General features: G+C 39.9%; 1 protein-coding gene across 2 annotated transcripts in view; it reads right to left on the reverse strand.

Moving 5' to 3' along the window:
* Positions 1 to 26,261, reverse strand: part of LOC136755417 (homer protein homolog 1) — a 66,417-nt gene that overhangs the window by 3,019 nt on the left and 37,137 nt on the right. Inside the window, exons 3-9 of one of the 2 annotated variants that reach the window (XM_066711983.1) lie at positions 19,017 to 19,148; positions 16,687 to 16,779; positions 14,618 to 14,760; positions 5,303 to 5,368; positions 2,338 to 2,494; positions 701 to 811; positions 168 to 248 (exon numbers count right to left, since the gene is read on the reverse strand). In XM_066711983.1, the coding sequence (XP_066568080.1) occupies positions 168 to 248; positions 701 to 811; positions 2,338 to 2,494; positions 5,303 to 5,368; positions 14,618 to 14,760; positions 16,687 to 16,779; positions 19,017 to 19,148 (783 nt within the window). The remainder of the gene's footprint in view (positions 1 to 167; positions 249 to 700; positions 812 to 2,337; positions 2,495 to 5,302; positions 5,369 to 14,617; positions 14,761 to 16,686; positions 16,780 to 19,016; positions 19,149 to 26,261) is intronic. The other variant, XM_066711984.1, reaches the window with a different exon arrangement.

Below are 26,261 nucleotides of genomic sequence, written 5' to 3' on the forward strand. Positions count from 1 at the left end.
TTTGAACGACAAACCTGCCAGGCCAAGGGTCCGGTCCCCTGACGTGGCGGGGCTCGAACGCTCTCCCAAGCTCAGAGAAGAGAGGGAGGACGTCACCATAATGTGCTCAGACACCCTGACCCCCAATACACCGGGCAGGAAAACCTCAGGCTGGAGTCGCAACCTACCAGGAGCTTCTGGGTGAGTGAGTCTCTTTGAGCCTGTAGCTGATGGGCGTTGTCCACCTCTTCTTTCAACCTCTCTATTTCCTGCAAGTGCAAAGAGAAATCATAATAATAATACAAATAACATCAAATAAAACCATTTCTGAGAGAGCTGTTCTATAAACTGGAACACAGTGCAGTGGGAGAGGAAGCACTGGCGTTGTGCTGGAGAGGGAGACGTGCTCTGAACCTTTTCATGGCTCAGGAGGGGGGCCGACTAGCTATTTGTTAGCTATTCCAAATTGAGATTAGATGTTTTTCTATATAGGTACCCATGGTAGTCATTTAATAATTTGAGTGTATGCATATATATTCTTTAAGACATTAGCATTTTGATCCTTATACATATAATTAAATATATGCTAACGGCAAGAACTTAAAATAATTCTCATCCCTCTTCATGCAGAAACACACACTCAATCAGTGTCTGGTCCATCAACAAAGTGACGTAATGCAACACACTTCAGATGGCAAAGGTGGAATGTACAGTACATTACCTCTTCTTTTGCTTTCAAAGTGGACTCCAGCTCTTCTATGGTTTGATTCAGCTCTGTCTTGTGAGATTTTATTACGTTGGCCTGGCCACTCATGCACTCCAGCTCTGTAACCTGATGAAATAAAAACAGTTTTACATTTATTTGACAGTGGAACACACCAGGGACTGTAGTCTTCCCAATAACACGCTTTCAGACAGACCCCTCACTGGTTTAAGGTGTAAACAGATTTAACATGTTCTCACAAGAACTCACTGGGGTTAACAAGAACACAGGTTAGGAGATTCGAGATCAGTTAGAAAAATGCTAATCTGTTCTGCAGTATTGCACACTTGACATTTTCAAAGCTTGAATAATTCCTTAAATAATGTCATAATTTAAACAAGTACACCTGGGGCCCTCTTGTGGGCACATTGTTGAAGTTCAGAGAGACACTTCAGAGCTCAAGAGCTCCCTTTCAACAGGAGGGTGAAGGACTGTATGACTCTTAATATGAACATCATGCCAACATTCCTCCTCGTTTTCAATCGGTCTTGTTTAGTTTAAAGTAAATAGCACATAAATACTGTCTACTATGGAGAGCTTTGAATAGTAACAACAAATCTGTGTCCATCCATATTGTGTTTAAATTTGCATGGCCATTGCAATGGGGAATGCAAACATAATATATATATATTCTTCAACCTCCACAAAACAATGCATTGCAGCTCAGCCCTCTTTACAAAGCGATCCCACAGCACTTTCTAACATCATAAAATCGAGCTTGCATCAAATAAATAATCCAGTTATGTATAAGCAGACTCAGACAAGATTTACAGGATTCAATTGCAATGAGATTCAGAATATAAATGGGAATCAACGTCCCAAGACAGGGGACCTAATGACTTAATGGCCCGACGCCCCGGCTGCAGCAGAGCGTAAACCACTCTGTAAAGAAGGTATTTAAAACACATATTTAAAAATTATTTCTGCATAACAACACTGTTGTATCTTGAGGACACGAAGACCAGTGATGAAATGTTTACAGCAAAAGAATCAGGAATACAAATTGGTGATAACAGTGAAGGAAACACAATCAATCAATCAATCAATCAATCAATCAATCAATCAATCAATCAAACAAACAAACAAACAAACAAACAAACAGCTCGAATACATAATAAAATGCCTGAAAGTACTACTACTAATAAAACAGCCTCAGCACTTCTGACAGCAAAGAGAAGACCGCTGAATAGCAAGGCCAAGCTTTTCCATCTGTCATGGTTTTTGTCACCTCAGGACCGGTGTGTCTAAGGAAACACAGACTGACCAGAAACCCAAGTCTGACTCAAACAATTTTTATCTTTTTTTTTCCCAGCAGGCTTTCCCATATATCTAACTTCTCCTCATTAACCCACCAGCAGAGAGACAAGCATGATGCATCACACAGCGTCCCCTTTCTCAAGAAGCTAGCGGCCGACATATCTGTGCTGCTTTAAAGAATAACAACACATTAATAACATGTACAATCATGCTCTCTCTCACACACACACACTCACACACACACAATCATGATGTCCAAACACATTAAAACACAATAAAACAAAACACACACACACAAATCCACTCCAGATCAGGGCTGGCGTCCCAGGGCCACTCACCCGCTTGTGGAGCCTCTCGGCCTCCTCCTGATATGCAGCCAGCTGCTGCTTCCACTGCTTGACGTTGGCGGTGGACTCGAGCAGCGCGGCCGTCAGCTTGGCGTTGTTGCCCTTCAGCGCTGCCAGCTCGGCCTCCCAGTGCTTACTGATTGTCGAACTGAAGCACACAACAGACAAACCAACACACCCCCACATCAGAAACCACACAGTTCCATATATACACTCAATGATCTGAATAGCGGACATGGATCCACTTATGCGAAGTCTACCCTGGTAAATTGACCATTGATGATTTTATGCTTTTAACAAGGTTTTACTTTGGTTATATGCTAGATTTACTGTGGCTTCTTATGGTTTTCACACCTTCAGTGGGCTTTACTACACTGTACCATGAATAAACCACAGGCTACTGAAATCAACAAAGCTTAGAAATATGTATCATGACATGTCATGGTATTCCCATGGTCCAGTGTAGTAAAGCACATAGGGAACCACTGTAACATTATAGTACAGCCACAGTTAACATTTACCACAGAAAACATGCATAAGGGTCCATATGGGGCATCAGGTTAGGTTCTCCTCTAGCTTGTCTCAGGGGAGGGGGGAAAAGGTCATGAAGGGGTTCACTAGCTGCCTTCAGGTCAGTCTGATTGTAAACACCCAGCTGGGGTTGATGTTATGTCAAGAGAAGTCTACTGAAACAACAACAGCAGTGATAATGAGCATTGCTATGGCAGACATGAACCTGAACCCATAGAAAGTGCACTGTTTTGTGGTAATTGTAAGAGTTAAACTTAGTGTAGGTGATTGACAGTTGCTTGACTGAGCTGGATCAGACTACTTTATTTCTACTGCACCCCTCCAACTCTTCTGTGTCACAACTGTCAATAAGCAACAGCGCCAGAGCTTGGCAGATGAAAGCACTGGCAGTGTGGCCATCTGGGGACAAGGTGAATGTTCTGTGAGAATGATACACGGGGAATAAGAGAGGGGAGGTGGAGTTTTTACAGGATGGATCTATAACTTCATTCATGGATATTGTGCCAAACTGAGATGATGTACGAAAAAGAAAATGGACGGTAATAATGCTTTCAAAGTCAGAGCCATTCCAGCGAGAGTTAACCTTCACAGACACTGAAAACAAACGGAGATCGTCAAGTTATTTTATAAGAGTATAGGAGGTTCAGAAATATTTATGTAGCCTGTATCATACATTTATACTCAAATTTAAAAGTGCCAGTACATGTTAACTCTTGGGGTCAAAGGTCAAACTAAATGAAATGAAATTATTTAAAAACAAACAACCAAATGTTTATTAGTCAGTAGCACCACCAGCAACTTTACATTTGTTTAAAGAAAGACCCTGGAGCTAGGCAGCTCCACAGTGTGAAATGATCGGCACCATCATGCCAAATCTAGAAGACCAGAATCCCCCTGTAACCATTCCTGTAACTCAGAGCAGAAAAGGGCCACTTAAATGTATTCTATCCATGACAGCAGCTCTGTGAGAACTGTCAGAGATATTCTCAGCTCCCTTTGCAGGATGTGAGTCACTCCAGACAAGCCAACTATCTTCCACCCATCTGTGGCAGAGATCAGTGCTCTAAGTCCTCAGGGCAGTACTTAAGAAGGGGCAGAACTGTACATCAGTACAGTGAGATAAACTCAGGACCCCTAGTCATTACTTGACTGGTTTTGTGAATGAAACGCCTGGGAGATGGATTTACCAGAACTCAAACCAAATGATTTCACTAGTATAGGGGGCTGCTTCAAAAAACAGTGATTTAAAATCAAAATACTTAAAAAGCATTTTACCACTTAAAAAGTCAAAATACAAAGTGTATATATGGTGACATGCTGATCATTAACTACTCACATGCTGTATTTTAGTTGTCGTTGAAGCATAGGGCTGAAATCAAAAGATGTCCTGTTATATCATGCTTGCTAACATAGGTTTCCATCACTGTACAAAAAGAGACATCATCCAAAAGGTTTAAAATATCTACTGTGCAGCCAAGAGACGTGACACTCTTGAAAAAACGCTAATTTCACTATGCCACATTAATTCCCCAGTTTTTATTGATGTCTACAAGCCTTGACACGTAGAGACTTTAGGTCATTACAGAACACTCTGAGACTTGGGGTTACTTTGCTTTGAGTCCCAGAAGCAATTATCTCACCCTATATGTTTCCTCCTTCAATGTCGGACACTACACTGAGCATATGGACGTTTGAAAGTAGTTCATTTCACAAAGAACAGTAGACAGTATAACAGTATAATAAACACAAAGAAGAGACAGAAAAGCTCAGTTATGCGACAATATTCAGATGCGTGCCTGTTGATCTGTGTTTGGAACAACACTAGCACTCTTTGTTGCTTCTTACGGAGGTTCTCAGTGCGAATTCTATAACCTAGAACTTCAGACACCATTTTAACACCACCTTCAGTCTGCAATCTACAAACACAGGCAGCCATGCCTTTCAGTTTTCTTTATCCGTTAAGCCAACCCATTTGTGCCTGTGGTTCTCAAAGCCAGCACGGTGTGAGCTGTATAGATGCAATGGGCACTTGCATCTATACAGATGGCCTTCTACTCTTAACAAAGGGAGTCCTGTTTTTTCTTTGCCTCAATAACAGACTGCTGATGGCAACAACCTTCTCCCCTCCCCTTTCCACAGTGCCACACACGAAGTCTCCTATCTCACTGAAAGTCTGTGCTGGTTCTTTCAATGAACATGCGAATGCATTCACACTGGACCATCTGCATTCGTCCCTCTCCAAAGCACACCTCCGATCAGCTTTTCCGCATTGCTCTCATTCCTTTTCTTTTCCTCCTGCATGCTGAGCATGGTCGATATGGAAGACAGGCCCAGCGAAAGGCATTGGGAAACGGGAGAAGCCACAGGGGGGTGGGGGGGTTAGGGATGAGTGGACAAGCCAAACCCTTGCCTACACAAATCTTACCACTGTTGGTTTGGTGCGACTGGGTGCATGTGGGTCAGAAATGTGGGTACAGCTCCATTGACAGGCCTATAAAGACAGAATAGGGAAACGCCATAAAATGTAAAGAAAGAATGTAAAGAGTCAAATGAAAACATCTTATAAGGAAGTCTTCCTGGCAGGGAGAATAGAAATAAAAAAAAGACAAAAACACACAGGAAACTGAAGAAGTTAAATTACAGTTCTTGTTCAGATCAACGGATAAATACATTATTTTTAGACATTTGACGGAGATGGCACACTCTTCTACAGGCTTCTGAAAAGCAAACGTACACAGATCGAGTTCTGTGCAGTGTTTCAGATGGCATCTTACAGATGGAAATCTTTAAATGCCCTTGATGAACAGAAGGGTGGTGATGAATATTACACAACCACGCATTACTTTCTCTCAGCTGTACCACTGAAATATGACAGAATCTCAAAATCAGTGGATGCAAATTAAATTACTCTTCACTGAATATGAGGATTCAACAAGCCCTTGTCTGCTAAAGCAGCTCCACTTTCGGCCTTCACCCCCGCCTGACAGTAACTGGGCACAGAGAAGTGCAGGCTGTCATACCGTCTAGGTCTTGTCATAATACCAGAGCCACATCAAAATCTTCCTTATCTTGATCATTTGTAAATTGACACAAAGAGTTGAAATTGTCTGTAATCCTCTGCCCCGATATAACGCATATTTGGATATAACATGGTAAAGCAAAAATTGTTTAGAGTCGAGTGCATTTACAGCATTTTTAAACTTTCACTTGAACTTTCAAGTCTTAAATTTATAACATCTATATCTTTTCTATTAGTAAAACCTCCCATCTCCAAAATGTTTTCAAACTATTTAATAGTTAACAGTTCATATTACTCAACAATCTACATATAACATAGTTGACTAAGTGACAAAGTGGCCCCTGCTCTTATTTGATAAAATACCCAAATCCTTTTTTACAACAAAGTATAAGGATGTGTAATTAAAAGTGTTTTCTGTTATTTGATGTGAATTTTGCTTTTACCATTACACACAGACCAAATGACTGATGAATAGTTGCATTTAGCAGTGTTTAGTACCGGTGTTGTTAATACACTGTATCTTGTATGTTTTTATGTATGTTAATTGCTTGACTTTGAGATCATGTGTGATAGGCTTTACATTTTTTGTATATTTTTTGTCAGAATAGTGTACACTGCCTTTTTATGACTTCCCTTGTAACAGGGAACCCTTTGAAAAAGAGACCTAGTCCTCAATGGGGTTTCCCTGGTTAAATAAAAGTTAATAAAAAAAATAAAAAATAAGTAAACTTATAAAGTAATAAATTAAACAAAGGAGATGGAATGTAACTATTGTAGAACAGATTTATTTACTGCATACACCATGTTAGCTAGCTCTAACAAAAAATATTTTTTGACTATTAATGACGGAGGCCAAAGCAAGTTCGATATGACCCGAGGACTGTGTTATATCAGGGTAGAGGTGTACAAATCAAGTGAACCATAAATAAGTAAGTAAATAAATAAATAAATATGCAGTGAATTGGTGCAAAGCTACTGATTTCGGTTACAATTACAATACAGTTTACTTGATATTGCTAAGTGTATTTGGATGCATCAGGTTAGGTAGTGTAACTACATTTGAACACATTTGTTTTGATCAACAGCTTCTGTTTTTTCTATAAGCAAACACTTAGGACATAATTATAACAAGATAATGTCTGCAAAACAATGAACTCAGTGTGGTCACCAGGGTGTGCTCACCTCCACAAGGCATTGTGTATATCTACTTTCAGGAGTTCAGACAACCACCAGAGACATATATGGTAGAAGGTCAACTGAGTTTATTTTGGCCTCAACTTGCTTTACTAAGGGAATGAGGGACCTGGCCTTGAGGAAGAGGCCACTGGAGCCCCCCCACTGGCTGGAATGAGCCAAGTAGTTGCTGCAGAGGAGGTGTTTGGGATGGAGGAGTGAGGCAAAGCAATGAAAGCTGGGAAAGTGTGGTTGTTGCCGGCTACTCATGCTTGGGAAAGTGGAAGTCAGGCACTAGATTGGGGTTGTCCTCCTCCTGAACTTCAGTTTAAAACTCCATTTAAATTTCAACATATAATCACAACTCTCTAAATTCTTCTTTCTTTCTTCTCTAAGACAGGGTAGAGACATAGAATGCATTGACTCTCTTCATTAAGCCTAGATAGTGATTATTGTAAGACAGCTTGCCTGTAGTTGAGTAACTACTGAATTCAAATACTAAGGTGAGGATACATCAGATAATTTACTAAATTAATTGTTACACTTCATGGAACTACACTACAGATTAAAAACATAAAGGGGATCTCACTCAATACTGGCTATTACTGCCCTAAACCAAAAAGCAGGAAAGGGAGCTCTACCACAACAAAACTGCTTCCCAACCTCGTACTTAAAAGACCAAACTGAAAAGTTACCGGAATGCTAAAAAGTTCGGGTATTCTAATAATACATTTCAACGTGCTCAGTGGTGAGGTAGTGAGAATATGATGTGCCAGAGCTTGCACGGGTCGTGATTATCCAGACACTACTGGGTTACAGCAATTTCTCTCCCACGCAACCATTCTTCCCACCCCCCAGCTCCAGGGGAGAGATGCGTCTGATTTTTCTGAGGCATTTCTCCTCCAGTGTGTGGCCTGATTCCTACATGGGCTCATAACGGTACACACATCCTCACACACAATCAGATATTTTAGCCCACCTCCTGCGGTCCATAATGAGAAGTGATCATTCGTTCTGCTGACTCCCACTGCACCTCACTTACACAACGCTGCCACCCCCTTAGTGCCCTCGCTCAGTGACGCAAGTGGCTATGACAACCCCCATCCCACACACTCACCCACAGAGAATCCGAAGTGATGCAACTGTGACAGACAAACGCAGGATTTAAAAGGCACGGCAACCGAGAGAACCAAGACAGGGTAGAGAGGCATAGCAGGAATTCACTCCTGCCTTAATTAAGCACAAACAACACTCCTTGGGAGACGGCTGCCTTGTAGCTGATTAAACACTGAAATTAAACACTTAAGGCTGGGAACTAGTAGCTGAAGTCACTGAATGTTTGACTTTCTCTATTTTATATTTTGCAGGATTTTATTCAGAGGACTGTCATCAATCTGGAGGACTGCAATTTAAATGAGGAATGACAATCTAATTATGGTAAGTGAATTCTGAGAACATTTATCTATTACTGCATTTTTTTGTTAATGATTAGTTTAATTGCAGTTCTGCTGTAATATGTCTTATTCTAATTGACAGGGATTAACTTCAGCAGGACTGCATAACAAACTCAGCCACATGGCGGTCCATGTTTACCAAAATAAAAAGGAAAAGATTTTTTGTTAGTAAAACGTGTGTAATTGGATATTTGATATTTTCCTGAAGAAGCAAAGGTGAGTAAATGTCCAAGTTAAACACTGACCTCCTGTATTGAACCCAATAATGCGAACACTTGCTTACAATGGTTTGAAAGGAGTTTGGGTTTATTCTATTCTTCATGAGGCAAAAACAAAAACATTAGATATTTGGTTTATGGCTTCAACTTTGCAACACTTTATACACTGGACAATATCTTGTAAAATTATATTATTTGATTAATTGATTATTTTTTCTCCAGTTTTATCATTTTTGACAGAACCTAATAGCATTTAAAGGCATCCTTATGTCTTAAGTATCCCAGATTTCTGTCCTAATGTGAATGTCTCTGGGATACCACTTGCTTTTTTGTTTTGTGATGTCTTGTTTATAGACCAAATGTATGTCATCATATAGAAAGAGATATGCTTATATATTTTAGATTTTCAAATTCTTGTCTGTCACTGTATGGCTTAATAAAGGATGGATTTGAAAAACAATTGTACAGTTTTACTTAAAACCAAAACAAAACACTGAGGTAAGTTTTGCCATGGTGGACTCAGATGGTAACAGCATGGTAAGTTTGTGATATCTGCTGGGGACCTGAAGGAGACACACATAAAGTACCTACAGACTAATAATTAGTCTCAGAACATCTGTGGGACACTGGCTAGCTGGGCCAGAGGACAAGCAGTGAGATGCACTCAGTCCTTTCTTGATCTGGTCACTTATGTACTCTCTAATAGCTCCAATTACTATGCAAGGCACTGACAAAAGCTACATCTATGCACCTACGAAAGCCAAATGCACAGAGAGAAAAAGGAATTATTGGCCCAATCTTTCACTGAGTCACTTCAGGACGCCTCAAGTCACAGTCCCTCTGGGTAAACGACAGCTGATGCTAAACTGACCCGTGGATCTTACGGATAGATAGAGGGGGGCAGGTGATGGGTATTTGACACTAAGCACAAATCTGTAGTGCCAGGTGTGTGAAAAGAGAATGCATATAAAGAGGCTTGCTAATCTTTCAACACATGCCATTGTGTACTCTTCAAACACTAGAGTTTGTGTTTGGTGCTTTAACTGAGCCTGATGCAGATTAAGTTTGTTCTTGGGACAGTGCATTTGATGTCCTGTGACATTTTACAGCCCACACACACACGCACAACAAACTGTACGCAGCACCATATTTTCTATTGTAGGGTATAAATTTGGATCTTTTCCAGCAGGCAGACACAGCGATCAGCCTGGCTTTAAACTGTGCCTGTCAGAGTCTTAATGTCACAGGCGACCCATTCAATGGCCCATGAGAACCAACAATACATTGTAATGCTCTGAATATGTACTTCACCCTGGATAAGGTTGTCGGCTAATACATACATACATACATACATACATACATACATACATACATACATACATACATACATACATACATACCATACATACCATACATACCATACATACAATCAATCAAACAGTTTAGGAAAATAACTGGTAAAATGAGAAACATCCAGGTACTATATCTAAACAATAAATAAAATGCTGATTTGACAATCAAATAACTTCAATTCTGTCATCTCTTCAGTGGTACAATGTACAGGTCAAAGTGTACAATCGTGAGGTCAGTGGCAGCTGGACTCCCCCTGACGTCTGACCACACTGTCGGTGCAGACGGGGTCTGTGTGTGAAATAAGAGGCCTGACAGCACGTGTTTCAGAAGACACACGCGTGTGCTCTTAATGTCTGCTGTGTCACTGCTGCTGTGGGAGGATGGAGCGCAGCTGAGCTCATTGATATTTGGACATTCCAAGAAGAAGAAATTATTCCAAATATTATTTGAAGGCAGAGAGAAAATAACATTATTGTTATGAAGGAGGTTGCTATATGATAAGGGCACACCAAAAACACAATTTGATATGGTATGTGCTGGGACTTTCTCTTCTAAACTTCCTATAACTTGTAGGATAATCCTCCAAATTTAGCCTATTTTATTTTTGTTTGTTTGTTTGTTTATTGATTGCTCTGCATATGAATTATTGTTCTATAAAACAAAACCTCACCCGTTCAAGAACTTTAAAGAACATCACAGACATGGCATCACCATTAAAAATATTTTTTTATCATCATCATAATTATTATTATTCAAAGTACCCATTTATGAAACATTTATGGGTTTGCCTTATTCAGAGGACTGAAAACTACAATTCATTGTGTTCATTGTACCAAAACAACCTGCCATGCGTCAATGCACTTTCAGTACCAATCAAGGGCCTTTCTTTGACAGATTGTTCCTTCTGTCTAATTGAAACCTGCCATAACATACAGATTTTTAAATATTTTTTTAAATGCAAAATTGGTGGGCCAGTCAAGGTTATTCATTGGTGCCGGCAACTTTCTGCAGTTTCATTAAACAATAAAAGGAACTTTCATATACTGTATTTTCTGTAAGCCTCTTCCTAAGCCTAGCAAGTGAAAACAGCAACCAAACCAAGTGACAGACTTTCAGCAAAACAAAACACATTTATGATTTGCATTTAAAATGTATTGTGAAGCTCAAAAGCTTATAATGTGAACTTGGGAATATAGGGAGTGGAAGAAAACTGAACAACCAGCAGCTTGACTATAAAGCTCACTTTAACACTTTTAGTTTGGAATTCTGTAGTGCTCTTCTTCACACAGCACACAGATTGGGACCTTACATTAAGCACATACTGCAGCCCACTCTGACTTAGTTGATTAATGGTTTGTTTGCTGGTTGACATGTATATTGCTTGCCTTATGTTGTAAAAACAAAATATCTGTCAAGGAACATTTTTACAAGTTGTAATTAGTCAGATCAAGGTAGATGCAATTCCCAAGGTGGGGATGACAGTTCTGCAGACTATGTGTCCAAATTAACTCTTAAACATTGAGTCCCAGGATGTCAAACTTTGGTATTCGGTCAGTTCTTAGGCCTGCTTGTGTCATCTTTAAAATCAGTCATATTTTCATCATGGTCAATGAACGGTATGTGCTTGCTACTTCACAAGCCCTAGCTACCAATTATCAGATCTCCTACTACTTATTTTGTTTATAGGAGAAAGAATTATGGTAATTTGTCTTTCATATATTGCAGCAAGATATGAATAACTGATCAGTCATGTTTGTCTTTATAAATTAATACTTTATCCTGATTTCCCTTGTACACCTTTTTGTGTAAACCCTTAATAAAATAAATACCTTGTTGAAATAATAAAGGAACAATTAAAGTTGATTTTGTGAAATGTTCATGGAATGTAATATTTAATAAATACATTTACAACCAGAAGTTAAATGTATAATACAGTTCAAAAAGCGATATTGCTTACAACAGCATTCTTTTCATAAAATCTTAACCTTTTCAATATAAATATAAAGGTTCTCTCTTAGCCTCAGTTAATAAAAAGACAATCTATATATTATTAGTATATAAAATCTGAAATAAAACAAAAAACAAAAAAAAACTATTATTCACCACTGAACACAAATATACAAAATATCAACAGGCAAGAACAGTCTTACAGTGAACTCTAAGCAAAGTTAATCTAGATCTCTATACGGATAAAGATTTAGAAATATTAAAACTTTATGAAAAATGATAGGAACATTACAGGAAATAAGTAAAATGCATTTATCCAACTCTTAAGAAATGTAGAAAAAGTGCATGGAGTGATCCAAAAGAAAAATATACAAAATATGAATTTGATGCAATTACTGCTTTATCATCGATCCTAGCCATATTAAAGTGGCCTCCATTATTTAAACAACAAGATTTTGACGTACATCTTCACAGAGTTCCCTGAACTCAGAGGGATCCATGTGCCGGGACAAGCTTGATTGCGTTACAAAGTGAACAGCAACAACATTACACAATGGAGATGAGAATATGGGGCAAAGTCTCCAAACTACAGTATAGACACTTCATAATGGGATTGAAGGGAAGTATTAGCAAACCATAAGTGAACAAAGCCCAAGGACATAAAATTGTTGTCTAGTATCCTGACACCTTGGCACCTTGCCTTGGCATGGCATCTTGTCTCTTTATTTTTTTTTTTAAAAGGAGTAGACTCGACACGTTTTAAACAGTTGTCTGGAAAAAGAAAAAAAAAGATCCAATTTAAAAGTGAGACTGGAACAGAAGATCAACACAGTACTGACCACGCACATTTCAAAAAAACATTGACTGTGGCCTATCTTCCATTGTCATGTGTACACCCATCATTAAGGTATGCTCCCTGACCAGTTTCTCAAGGGTGACTTAGCCTTACAGACTTTCCTACCTAAAAACTAATCTGCTTTAAAATGTGTATCAAACACTGATAAATAAGTCCACTTCAGGGCACTACATCAAGTCATTTGATCTTTTGGGACTAGTTTGATAGCAACACGGGACAAGATAATAATTAAAAGACGAAATATACATTTATATTATACTCAGTTCACAGCAACAATTTTTAAAACATCTCAGAGCACTTGTGTAAGCAGTCAAGGATTAGACATGACGAGATCTCTGTTAAGGACAATTTGAATAATGGATAAAGCAGCACAAGTGTGGTCTCTGGAGAAGTTCTGAAATGGCGTGCTCCACCAAACTGACCACATGACCTGAAACTGAATAGGGCCGTTTACAATAGCAGTCTCTCTTCTTGGTTAAAGACAGCCTGAAATACGGATGCCAGGCTTCATTTAAGGGCCATATGACATGGTATCTCCCTTCTGCCACACAATTGAGAATTCAGTGTCTCCTCTTGCGGGACACTGTCCTCATGCATGCTGCGTACATCTCTTCCTCACAGGGGCTTGCTGGAAATGGACAGTTGTGTCCTTTGGCCATCATCCATAAATTAACAAAAGTAATAAGCGGGCAAATACGAATACTCACGCTAGAGATGAAGGATTTAGTATCATACCATTACAGGAGTTGTGTCCGCACAGTAACACAAAGCAAGCTAAATATAATGTGTTTTCATAAACACATACCTTTTGCTTAAGATCCTTGGGTTACATTTGTATTGGTACAATTGAAGACATAAATATTATAAGGAGCTTGATGAATGTTTAAAATATAAAAAACATCGGTCACCAGGTTCCACAGTGCAGTGGAGTTTAGCTTAAAATGCTTGAGACCTCCCTTGGTTCTTAAAGATGAAGTGCCCCAGTAAAATCCCTATTTCCCTCTGGACTAAATGAAAAGGGCAGTTTGCCCATGCAGAGGCAGAGTACTCAAAAAGAGACAGCAGTGCTGGAGGTGTGAAATTAATTTATACATCTTAGAGGTTGTTGGGATTAAGGTTGGTTAACTAAAGATTAGTTTAAACTCATCATGCTGAAGGTTCAATTTACCAAATAGGGTCATCTTATTGTGAAAGGGTATAGTGTTCCTGAGTACTGAGCCCCACAGGGAAAACAAACAGAAAACCAAGCAGATATGACTGGCCTTCGAGGGTAATACAGGAGGGAAATCGAAACAACAAAAACACTTGAAACCACTCTGACCACTAGAGGTTTGTGCTGAAGCCTCTGCACAATTAAAGTGAAAATGAAAAGCAAAAATTCTAGAGCTCTTTGAATCTCTTCTTCAGCTGAACAGAGTAAACACATTGAAACTACATTCATAAATGGTGCGTTTCGATAGGAAAGCCAGGGTCCGCAGAAGCCGAGTACGACCAGTTCAGTGAACCCCCTCATTTTTGCCTACAAGGTGACGCTACACTGGAAAGCAGAGAGTGTGTGGCTTGGCTCCCTTCAGACAGCCACAGTGATTGAAAGACTCCAAAACTAAGCACCACAAAGTAACAATAATAATACTACCATGACTAATAAGAATAATAATGATAATAATAATATCCCTGCCTGTGACTCTGTATGCTCCATGCGTTGTGCTGGGGGAGTTACCTGTGTGTGAATGGCAGTGCGTTCTGTGTGGGTTCGGCTCTGGGCTCCGAGTTCTGAGTGACGTCTGGAGTGGCTCGCTCGTCGTCGGTGCCGTTGATGCTCTCAGGAGTCAGGGGCGACTGGATGTCCCCGGCTGCCGACTCCTGTCCAACACAGAGAAAACCAGTGTGTGAATGCAGAAATCCCATTATGCATAACAGCCAAACACAGAGCAGAGCCTGGTTCCCATGGTGGCTCCCTTTAGGGATCAGTTAATTCACTTTTTTCTGCAAAGTTGTCCATTTTATTAATCTGTCTGAAATGGCTCAGGACTGTGCCAGTGCACACAAAGCCACATTGTACTGTGGAGCTGGGGCACTAACCACTCCATAATTAGGCAATTTGGTGACAAAGTTCAAATGGCTGTGATCTGATTGATGAACACTTTGATGCTCCAGTGATGATAATTATAATTTGGGTTATATAACCAGACAGGACCTTGAGTGGAGACACACAAACAGATACACACTTAAGAGTTTAAATGTAGATTGTTTGGGGTAAAATCAGAGAAACCTGTTCATATTAAATTGAACCCCTTCAGAGTGTTATCACCAAATCAAACAAGATTTGATAGAAAATGCATTCCTTGCTCTAATCTCTAGCTGTACGTCAGTGGTGTCTCAGGTAGACAGTAGTGCAGGGAGTATTCAGATTGAAGGAGAGAAACCCACACGCTGCCATGGTCTTCTGCTGACAGATGAATACAGGCAATGAGAGCGTCCGTCCCTTCCGATTGTACACTATCGATAACTGACAAATGAAAACTGAAAAGCTACAGTATCGCTTGGGACCAATTGGGACCATTTATACACGTCTCAACACAAATGGTTTGGCAAAATTCACAGGCAAGCAAACAGACAAAAAGACATCACAGCTGAAACATTTTAAATGCCAAGGTTCACAGCTAATAGACCACAATGGAATTACCGAGATCCACACACAACCTACTGCGCATTGCTCACTTGCAATTTCTCAGTTTAAATGCACATTTCATACAGTCACAGAAGATAATATCACTGAATTAATAATATTGTGCTTTTCTACAATTGGATTTCCGCTACGTCCCGGGATCTGCTTCTCAACTCCCTCATTAATTCCACCTCAGTGCAGGGAATGCTGATGACTCGGACGCACCCCGCATTACATCTGCACACTAATAATGGAGAACTGTGGACATGCACAGATGCCATGCTGGAGCTGCGGGCAGCTTATGATTTTAAAGAGGAGAGATTAACAGAACTTGTTCATTAGCAACAAACGTATCATTAATAGCACAAATTGAGGAATGTCCTCTGTCAATGGCAGACTTGTACTCCCGCATGTATTTTATATAGGTCTGCCTGCAGTGGTTCTGAAGAATATGACAATGAAAATCGAGTCCAAAAAATGTTTTGCTCTTCCTTTTCTTCATTTTTTTTAATCTTCCATTTGTATACAGTAGGGATGATTGTTTGAGTTTTGTGATCCTTCATTCAGTAATGTTTAACATGGCATTATTAGACTTCCCTCAGAGGGAATTAGGTTTATAGTCCTGTGTTTACCGAACAGAAAACAAAGAGCAGAATCGATCCATCACTCCACTGTTTTCACAGGAGCTTCTTTCTGTTAACAGTTTTCTTTTCATCAGAGATACCTAAATGTACTTTATGGTACATATTTTACTGGGTGTTACCTAAAGGTTTCTGTTATTTATATTAGGATAAAAAAAGGTAATTTTGACTATCAATGTCAGACATTTTTAAAATGTCAAGAATTACAATAAACTCAGCTTTACATAACTGCCTTTGGATCACATTGTAAGGTTACATAAAGAGTGGTTCTACTGTTCTGTCAAAATACTTTCAAGAAATTGTGTTCCAGTGCAAAATTTGAGTCTCTTTTCTAACTAGAAGTACACCTCAGCTCCGATTCCGAGCTGTGCTGCAGTGAAAAACAACATGGCACTTTGCATTGCTGCGTTGCACACCGCCACATGTTGACCACATTTTGAACTGTGCAAATTCGGACTGTTTAATGGAGAGGGACCCTACCTGGGAGGGTGTGCTGGTGAGCTCCATCTTCTCTTGGGATTTCTCCTTCGCCAATCTGGCAGCTTCCTTAAACTCGGCAAACTTCTCTGCAAACTGAAAAGGGAACAATTCACTCTACGTGTCTAAAAGCAACATGAGACATGAGAATAATCAGTTTAAGAAAATGCTATCAAAATATACTGGATATGTGCCTGCAAAATGATAAAGTTGTGCTTGATATGTATTGCTCCAGAGAAGGACCTGTGACGTGATGACAATGTTCATTAGCGACTCCATGCTGGTCAATGTAGTACATTTGTGCAACATTTTTCTCAATCATCTTTATCAGAACTAAACTACAACCTCACACAATGTTCCCAGAACAAAATGTGTTTTTATTATTATTATTATTATTATGATTATTTCTTAGCAGACACCCTTATCCAGGGAGACTTACATTTGTTACAATATATCACATTGCAAAATCAAGTCTTCCTGCTGTAAAGAGAATGTGAAAAGTAACAGTGAAACCAGGCAAGATGACTTCTACAGTCCAACAAAAGAGTTTAAACCCACAGAACACAGCGTGCCTCTCAGTGTACAGCTGCAACCAAAAGTGGACACTTGAGGGATTAAAACCAACTTGTGAAGATTTAGACATAATTATTCACATAACCATCTGGGGTACAATGTACCATGACTGTGGACTTGGCAAAACCTCTTTAAGGAGAAAAATAATCCACCCTGCATAAGTACTTCTGGACTCACAGAGATGAATCACAGAGATCACGCTTTGCACCAAATGCCCCCCTGATGAAACACCATGCACAGTTTTATTCAGAGCAAAGAAGAAAAAGCCTGCTTGCTTCTTCTCCCAATGTAAGACACAGCAGACATATGCCCTGACATCACATTTCAGTGCTCTCTACATTGATGGGGTCTTGATGTAGTTTTGAATGAGACTCAGATATTCTAATGAAACTGTTTTCCCAGCTGTATGCATGCTTGGATTGTCTTATTCAAGGAACAGAGTGAAATATGTATGTGCCATGAAAGGTTATGCTGGTGATGCTCAGAGCTATTCTGCTGGCTTGTTTTCCTCTGGCCCAGAGAAACTGATTCATTAGATCAGGTAGTACTCGCCCAGGGCATTTTGTGCTTCTGTTTATGCCAAAACCTGGATGTTCCTAATATGAATCTAACCAGCTGTGTATATAATTAAATTATAACCACTAGAGTTTTTAAAGAAAGACCAACTTGCTGAAAAGTCTACAATATTACAATTTTCTGCTTATTAACTCCTTAAGTGCTTAATGATTACAACTGGTAATTGGACCAAGACCACTAAAATGAATAAATCATTGCAGATGAAGCCGTGGACAAAAGACTGTGGTTCGCCATCTGTTAGAGTGGAATCGCTTTCATTCCAGATCGATAGACTTTTTGTCTTAACAAGTTTAATTTATTTTATTTGATTTTCGTAGACAGACCCCAGACTCATGTTAATGTTGCAGAATAGAGAAGAGAAAGTGAAGCACATTAGAAACTAATGGAAATAATGAGAAAAGCAAGAATACTGTATTTCATATTGAACTGCTTTTTCTCTGCTGAAGGCTTATACAGCTTATACAGTCACCTCAACAGAGTGGATTTCAGTACAGGGACCAAAATCAGAGAGTATCTGCAACTGAAATTCAGAACTGATCGTGATATTTTGGCAGGAGATTCATAAGATTTAAAACAACAATAGACGCTATATCCTGCAGCGGCTAAGACAAGAATAAGAACAGCTGAAGAAGCCTCTCAGTCACCATTTTATATTCTACCTTTGAAGCAGACAGACGCACTGAGACACTCGTGCCAGGGTTATATGGAATATACATGTGATAGAAGAAGAAGGAATGAAGAAAAGAGTTAAACTTCTTCTCCAGGCGCTGATCTGGGCAGATCTCTCAGACTGATTAAAAAATAAATAACGCTGTACACATCAATATTCAGCACATCAGCTCAGTGGTTTCAGCATAGAACATTTACAATAAGCAGTTCTGTTTAAAAATGGTTCCTAGCTCCACATCAAAGCGATCAATGTTGAATTTAAACATACACAGCAGACCTCTAATCTAATCTCCTACTTGGTATTTTTTATGTATGTGTGTGTGCGCGTGTGTGTTTGAAGGAGACCTAAAGCCTCCTTTCTACCTCCAAACTACAGCTACAGTTGTTAATTTTGGTGCATCAACAGTACTGCATAACATTAAGCCTCCCACAGACTTCCAAACAGTTGAATCACACACAGGCTGAAAGGTGTAGGAGTTCCCCACAGCTCAGCGATCACAGCGCAAACCACCCACCTTCACAAGATGGTGCTCCGAGGAGAATCCCAGTCCGTAAACTGTGTTAGCTCTGCTGTCCGCCCACTGCCCGAACTTCTGTGATGTCTTTGTGAAAGTCATGTTTGGAGTGATGGTGCTGTTAATTATTGCCTATTCGTTAAAGAGAAAATAAAATAAATTGTTTGTTTGCATGTGTACAGTTTAAAATGAAACACAAAATAATCAACTGTACATAGTTTAAAAGCAAGACCAAACAGTCCTGCTTGTGCCGTAACAGTTAAGGAAAAAGTACCTTCTGTGAGTCTATGTATTTAATATTCATCTTGGAATACATAAGAAACAGGTCTGAGAGGAACAAACAGCTGTCATATAACATATCACTAACCCCAGAGATGGTCACTGTTAAAAAATTTAATAAATACAAATCTAAAATAAAACCTCAGTGACTGAAAGAATGCTTTGCTTAAACTTTTCTTAATATAATACAATGTCATATTCCCCCTTTTCCCTGTCATTTGCTGAACTTTAAGAAAAGACTACAACAGCTTTAAAGCTAACACACTATTTTACACAACAAACACAACGTCTAAAACTGCTTTATAGTTACAGCAGTATGTTTTCAAGCTCTGCACAATGTTTAATTGCCTTTCTCAATCAAAATTTATAAACTGAGACATTACAAAGCTCACATCATACCTGGCCTCTCACAACCAGTCTATGACATACATAATACACAATCCGTGATATAATTGATCAAGGAAATGTGTGCAAATTTTCTTTGTCTTTATTTATTTATTTTTGCTTGCCAGCGACCAAATAAGGAGAAATAAAGTGCTAAGGTATTAGGCGTTACTTTTCTGCTCAATGGCAAATGTAATTCCCTGTCAACGGAGGGGATGTGATTTATGGCTCCCATGGTTCGAGCAGTCACACAGAGACTTCTGTGGATATTAAAATGCAACCAAGAATGCATGACTTGTACAACAGTAATGAGGTTACGTAGCCAAGCTAATTCAGTGCTTATGGGTTATTCAGGAGTGTGACTATTTACACAGGAAAGTTAGAAGAAACTGTCAAAGTATCACAGAAATCACAGTGATTAACATCAATTGGTTTGAACTTTGTTTGTAATATTTGTATATAAACTCTGGATGAAGACGACTGTTCCAATAACAGAATCAGTTAACAAACAGGGTATCACAGCACACCTCAGTTGGTTTACAGATCCAAATAATACTTTGGCAGAAACATTCAAGGCTATGCATAAAGATTATAATCACAATCAGTCATATCAAGAACGTACTAGCTTTCCAATCTTGTTATTAAAATATGTTATGACCTGTAAATGTCCACGTCCCTGTTTGTTTATCTTTTCTCTGGATGGATCACTTGTTTCCACGAGGCTTGGGGAGTTTAGAGGCAGTGTGGGAGCTCCCCACCACACAGGAGTTCAGGTCAGTGAAGTGTATGTCCCCCTGTACTTAAGCGCTCATGTACTGTGCGCTCCTTCATGATACAAAAGACATACATTCGGTGCAAAATAGTCGTTAAGTGTGACCTGCCCAACGTTCTCAAAATCGGGTCAGATTGTAGAAATCTTGTAGTGTGACCCCAGCATGAGAATAAAGTGACTACAGACACTACCTCACTACAGGAATAGAAAAAATCTCTGTGCCAGATTGTCTTGATAAACCTTTCTTCAGCCATATGTTCAACCTAATCCCCCTAGACAGAAAAAGTCAGAGTGACCTGAAGTCAGAAATACACCACACACACACACACACACATGCCCTTGCTAAAACTTCTCTTCAAATGGCTTTGTCTTTGTCAAGCCCCAAGATGAGACGAAGAGTCCATTCATTTTTTTTTTGCCTAACCCTGCACTGAGTCTCGCCTTAATAAACAAGTGAACAATGCTAGCCTTTTAGACCTCATCTTGAAACAGACTCCAGTAACGTCAGACCAGGTCGGGCGAGAGACCCGGGGACCTCGCCGAAGCAACGTGTGGTGCTCGCTCATGCAGAGGCACTGAGTCAGAGTGATTTTAATTAATAAACACTTCACACCAGCGATGATTCCACTGGTACGTAGGGGGGAGTCGGGGGTTCTGCTTCTCACGTCTGTACAGACAGCGAGGTTACGCAATCCCAGTTCCTCTACCACTAAACAGGCAGCGCGGGAGATGCGCTCCACCCACCTCCTCCACTCACCCTTCGCGTGGTTTCCCTGCACAATTGCACACAGACACGGAGCCGCGCTGCATATTTCAAAAGATTAAACCATTCATCCAGGTGGTTACGGCTACAGAATTCCCCACCCCACCCCCTCCTCCTCCCCCACTGCTTTTGTCTCTGGTCGCTTAATGCCGGCCCATTTGCTCCATTTTATTCTCACAGAAACGGATTCGTATCGTGTGTGATGGCAGGCGGGAGGCACGGCAGAGGAGTTGTGGTGTAAACTGCTTTTTCAACAGGGCCCACGTTTGTATCGATCTGTGGAGAGGAAACAATCAATGGAGGCAGGGCCCTGAGCCGCTGCTTACATCACCAAGGCATTGATTGGAACAGGGAATGAAGAGGTGGGAGTATTATAAGGCAACTGGTGCTTTAACACCTCAGACCGAGAGCTAGCTTCTGCGCTTACGAGAACAGAAGGAAGAGCTCTGTGATCGGGCTGGGTCAAGGCCAGTCTCGAGTGCAAACTGGAAAGCTGCTTCTGACTGTGGTGCTGCTGTGATTACAGGTGGTTTAGGGCATCTAACCTCTCGCTCTTTTGCAAACCCCCAAGAAAAGCGTACAACCTGGGTGGCTTCAGAGAAAAGCTTGCAAATCCACAGTTGTACATATGAGCACAATGTGATTCCATTTCAAAAGTGAATTAAGAGTATGTGTAAGCAAATTTAAAAAAGAGCGAGACAGCAAAAAATGTAACTGACATTGTAAAAATATATCTGACTTCAATAAAATGACTGTGACCTCTTTAGTAAACTGACCAGTGCAGGTTAAAAAAAAAGAGACAGAGAAAAGGAAGGTCTGAGAACATAGCTCCTCTCTGAAAGAAAAATCAAGCCAGCAGGTGTGACTGGCAACAATTTGATTACTCCCTTTACAGTCCTCATCCAACCCCTGCTGGAGACCAGAGCAATATTAACCTTCCTCCCCATCCAGGAGGAAAAGTCTTCAGACATGTGCTACTGCCGCTACACTCTTGTCCCATAACTGGAGAAACAGGGTCGCATGCTGCAGTCACAAGCTTTGACCTTTGTGCAAAAGTTTCCAATGTAAACAGGAAGAGAAGGTATAGTTTAAAATCATTAAATCTTCCGTTTTGACCAGGGTTGCTAAAAAAAATGATCTTCATAATGAGGCAGCTGAAATCACACCGTTAAACCCTGTTAACATTCTTGCATATATGGCACTTCACCATCAGAATATCAAGTGGAGTCTTCGCCCTGGAAATTTCTAATGCTTTAGGTGTTTGAACAGCACTGCAGCAGGCAGAGAGGCCAGATCTGAAATCTAAGTAAAACAGTTATTCAGATCCATGCACTAATAATGTCAGATGGTATGCGAACTATGCACATCTTGCAGGCTTCTGCTTCTGTGTCAAAGCAAAGAAAATAATAAAATAAAGAATTAGGTAATGAGGGGCAGTACACTTTATGTACTTTTTATTAGTTTTCTTCATTACCCTTTGCATACTGTTGAAAAGAATACATAAAGGAATTTGCTTATTTACAGTAGTGGTATTCAGCTAGTCTAGCTTACAGCTAGGCTTTTACGGATCAATAAATTCACACCAGGCATAATATTCAGAGTGCAATCTCAACAGTGAAACAAAAGGAGTCCTGCCCTTTATGTAATTCTGCTGCTCTAGTTCCATGTTGCTGTCTTCTATGCACTACAAACATGGTCCTCATCCACTTAAATCTGTAACGCCAACACGGCCCACAAGAGGGCCATGCCCACTTTGCCTCAGACCTTCGAAGTCCAGCGAGCTCTTAGGCGTCAGCCAGAGGACAGCAACATTGATTACATGGTCATACCATGTCATATATGGTACATTTAACAAAGAAGAAGGTGTGCCTGGGCGAGAGACAGTGTGATGCCGTCTCTCAGGGAGGACAGTCACTCTCACCGTATAGTACTGAACCCTTCTCTCCTGCACAGGCCCAGGCACAGGGGCTCATTATGTCAAAGTGATGAAATGTTATGACATAACAGAAGACGGCTGTTAGCCAGTATGGCAGGATAACCGTAACCCCTCGCTAATGCTCTGCGGCTTGATGCAAGGGGATTACTGGCATCCTCCCTGCCTGCACCTGTCAGCCAGTTGAGCCCATGACCCGGTGGCAAGGCTGGCATTCTGTTCATGCAGGGCCCTTCTCTGGCGGCATCCCTTTCTCTCCGATGTTGCCTAACCTTGGCCCTCTAAATGTGCCACAGCTTTAGAAGGCGATTATTAAGATTAGCCCAGAGTAGATCTCTGTAGTTTTCCTACATGGAGAGTCAACTATGATGTTATGCTTAATGATTTTTCTTGCTGGTAACTCCCACACCACAAAAGATACTGCTGTGGTTGAAAGTATTCACAGCCTTCATTTGGAATAATGTTACTGGGTGATTCATTTAGTTTAATAAATATTGTTCATTAAACTTTATTTCCTAACCAATAATATATTTTCAGAGTGTGCTGAATGCTGGCTGATTCAGCCTACAGACACCAGCAATAGTTTCCAAGTTTCCAGTTTATTACACTGACTTAAGACATGGGGTGTGAAAACTTTTAAAATCAACAGAGTGGCTGTCCTCACTCAAAGTAAAGATTGAAAAGACTTAAAAGCTCTCAGCTCCACAAAAGAGCACTTTATCAGCTCATGAGTTTCCCTTCTTGATGTCATTCTCATGTGTAAACTAATTTTAACCTCTAGCTTAAACCTGCACTTCCCTGCAGTGGTCTTTTCAGTCACCATCCACATTCTCCCGAGCTTTTCTCTAAATCATGTGTGCATATCAACATTTCACTGGTAAATAACCAATACATTCCCTTGAATGTGCCCATTTCTTATAGTAAATTAACTGTTTTACTGTAACTAACAATGAATGTGCTGTTTGGCATTGTGTTTGGTCCTTTACAGAAAACGGCTTCACAAGCTTCTCAAACCTATCAGGATATGAGAAAATAGGGCTGCTAATATATTCTCTTTGTCACTTCGTTTTCACTAACAAGATGTGCTGGGATATTAGCCTCATTACTTTTAATATTTTTATTTTGCTGTAGATGCTCATTCCCATCCTCCCCTGATGATATTCTGTGAAGTTGCTCACACCTTTCACAGATATAAATGGCTTAAATTACATAAAAGGTGTGTGAACATCATTGTGATACAGCCGACCAATCTGCTCCCACATCCCACACAATGTAAAAGGAATATTCCTCTTTAACTAGAAACCACAATGGCAAGTCTCTTATGATGACAAATTGTCTCACCTGGATGGTCTAATTCAATCAATTATTAGGTAAAAAAGGTCACTCCTGGATGGTAAATATTTGGGATATTAATTCTGACATTCCAAATCAATTCTGTAGGCTTTGAGCTGGATTAAATAAAAAATGTGACCCACCTGCCAATAATAATCTGCACACATGGCCTTGATATCATTTACATTGATGAGTAGAAGAAGAAAGCAAAACTTAAGAGGAGTTTTGTATAGGCGGTAGGTCAAGTCTGTGTTATAATGTCACCCTTTTTCTGTATGAAAGTGAGAGAAATCTGGAGAGGACATGAACCACACTCATGATGCTACACACTCACAAAGTGAAAAAGATTTTCAGCACCTAACTGTACTTGACAAATCACAGCTTCTGAATGACTCCTGTATTTCAATACAAATCTGTTGGCTGATTAAAAGAGATGTGCCACTGGGCATGCCTCAATAGGCCTGTCTGGATCTTTTGGAAAGCCACTGTTTAACATTTTCCAACACGGAAAGTGGCCAGCCAAGTCTAAGCATTGGCGATGGATGAAAAAGAGGAAAACAGAATTGGACAATTTAAATAATAAAAAAATATCCAAGATCTGATTGATCTTCAGTTGGGATGTTGGGGTAATGGGTGCAGCCCTCTAGTGACCTACTGGCAGGGATGAACACAGGAACCCCACAGGGGGACATGCTGCTGCTGGACAATATTCCCCTTAGCATTTGACCACAGAAGGGACTGTTGAGAGTTCGGTGAAGATACATTGAGACATGCAGAGAATAAAAATGTCAAAAGCTAAATGAAAAATTAAAAAAAAAAAAAGTGAAACTTAAATATGAAATCTGAAAGATAAGCTTTTGTGCTTTAAGCATCACAGCTACATTATATGCAATTATAATATTAATGGAACATCATTAATAAAAAAAAATTATAATTCAGGGAAAGGGAACAGGTTGAAATGCGCACTGCTGCCCTGTGGATTAATGAAGACCTATTAAGGAGCAACAGCAGCCTGCGGTGTGTTATTGCTGTCAGTGAAACCTCTGTCTTAGCCAGTCAAGTGTCTGTTTACAGCTATGCCATGTGCCACAGATATTTTAACTGCCATTTATCTCCCCCGGTTAGAGGAAGCATGAAACATAGCCAGCAGCTCGCAGGTTCTCTGTTCACCAAAGGAAACATGTCCATTTTGTATCAAACACTATGCAGGTGTTATGGTTACGTTGGGTTACGATTTTTTAATGCTGATTTGTTAACAGACAGATTATATATGTTTGTGTGTGTGTGTGTAAACACCTGTTTTCTAATATAATCTCCTGAGTATTATTATATATGCGTATATTATTCACACAGCCTGTTCTTGCTACAAACATTTATTACTAAGAAAATCAAGAGATGCTTAATTCCGAGCAGCACAAAAAATGGCTGCTAGAAAACCTTAATTCATTTGATCAAAAGGCACACAATGACCCTGACAAAACAACATACCTCATTCTCTTTCTTTCCACAGTAGTATATTGTATTGGATAGTGTACTAATTTGGTGCGTTGGGCTTTCCCCTTAATAAACATACGTACCTTAATTTTAATTCATTTAAAGTATTCACATTTAATGTAGCTGCAGTTTTTGATCAACTGAAACAGTAATTCACAATTTTCCGATAGTTGCCTACACTAAACTTCCCTCACACTTGCAGAGGAACTCTTGTTCACTGCAGCGGACATTTTTTCAGGGGTCGCATCACAAAAAGCGAGTCAATTCACCTCCATTTGCGATGCATTT

The sequence above is a fragment of the Amia ocellicauda genome, chromosome 8 (genome assembly GCF_036373705.1).
Source record: "Amia ocellicauda isolate fAmiCal2 chromosome 8, fAmiCal2.hap1, whole genome shotgun sequence".
Lineage (NCBI taxonomy): Eukaryota > Metazoa > Chordata > Actinopteri > Amiiformes > Amiidae > Amia > Amia ocellicauda.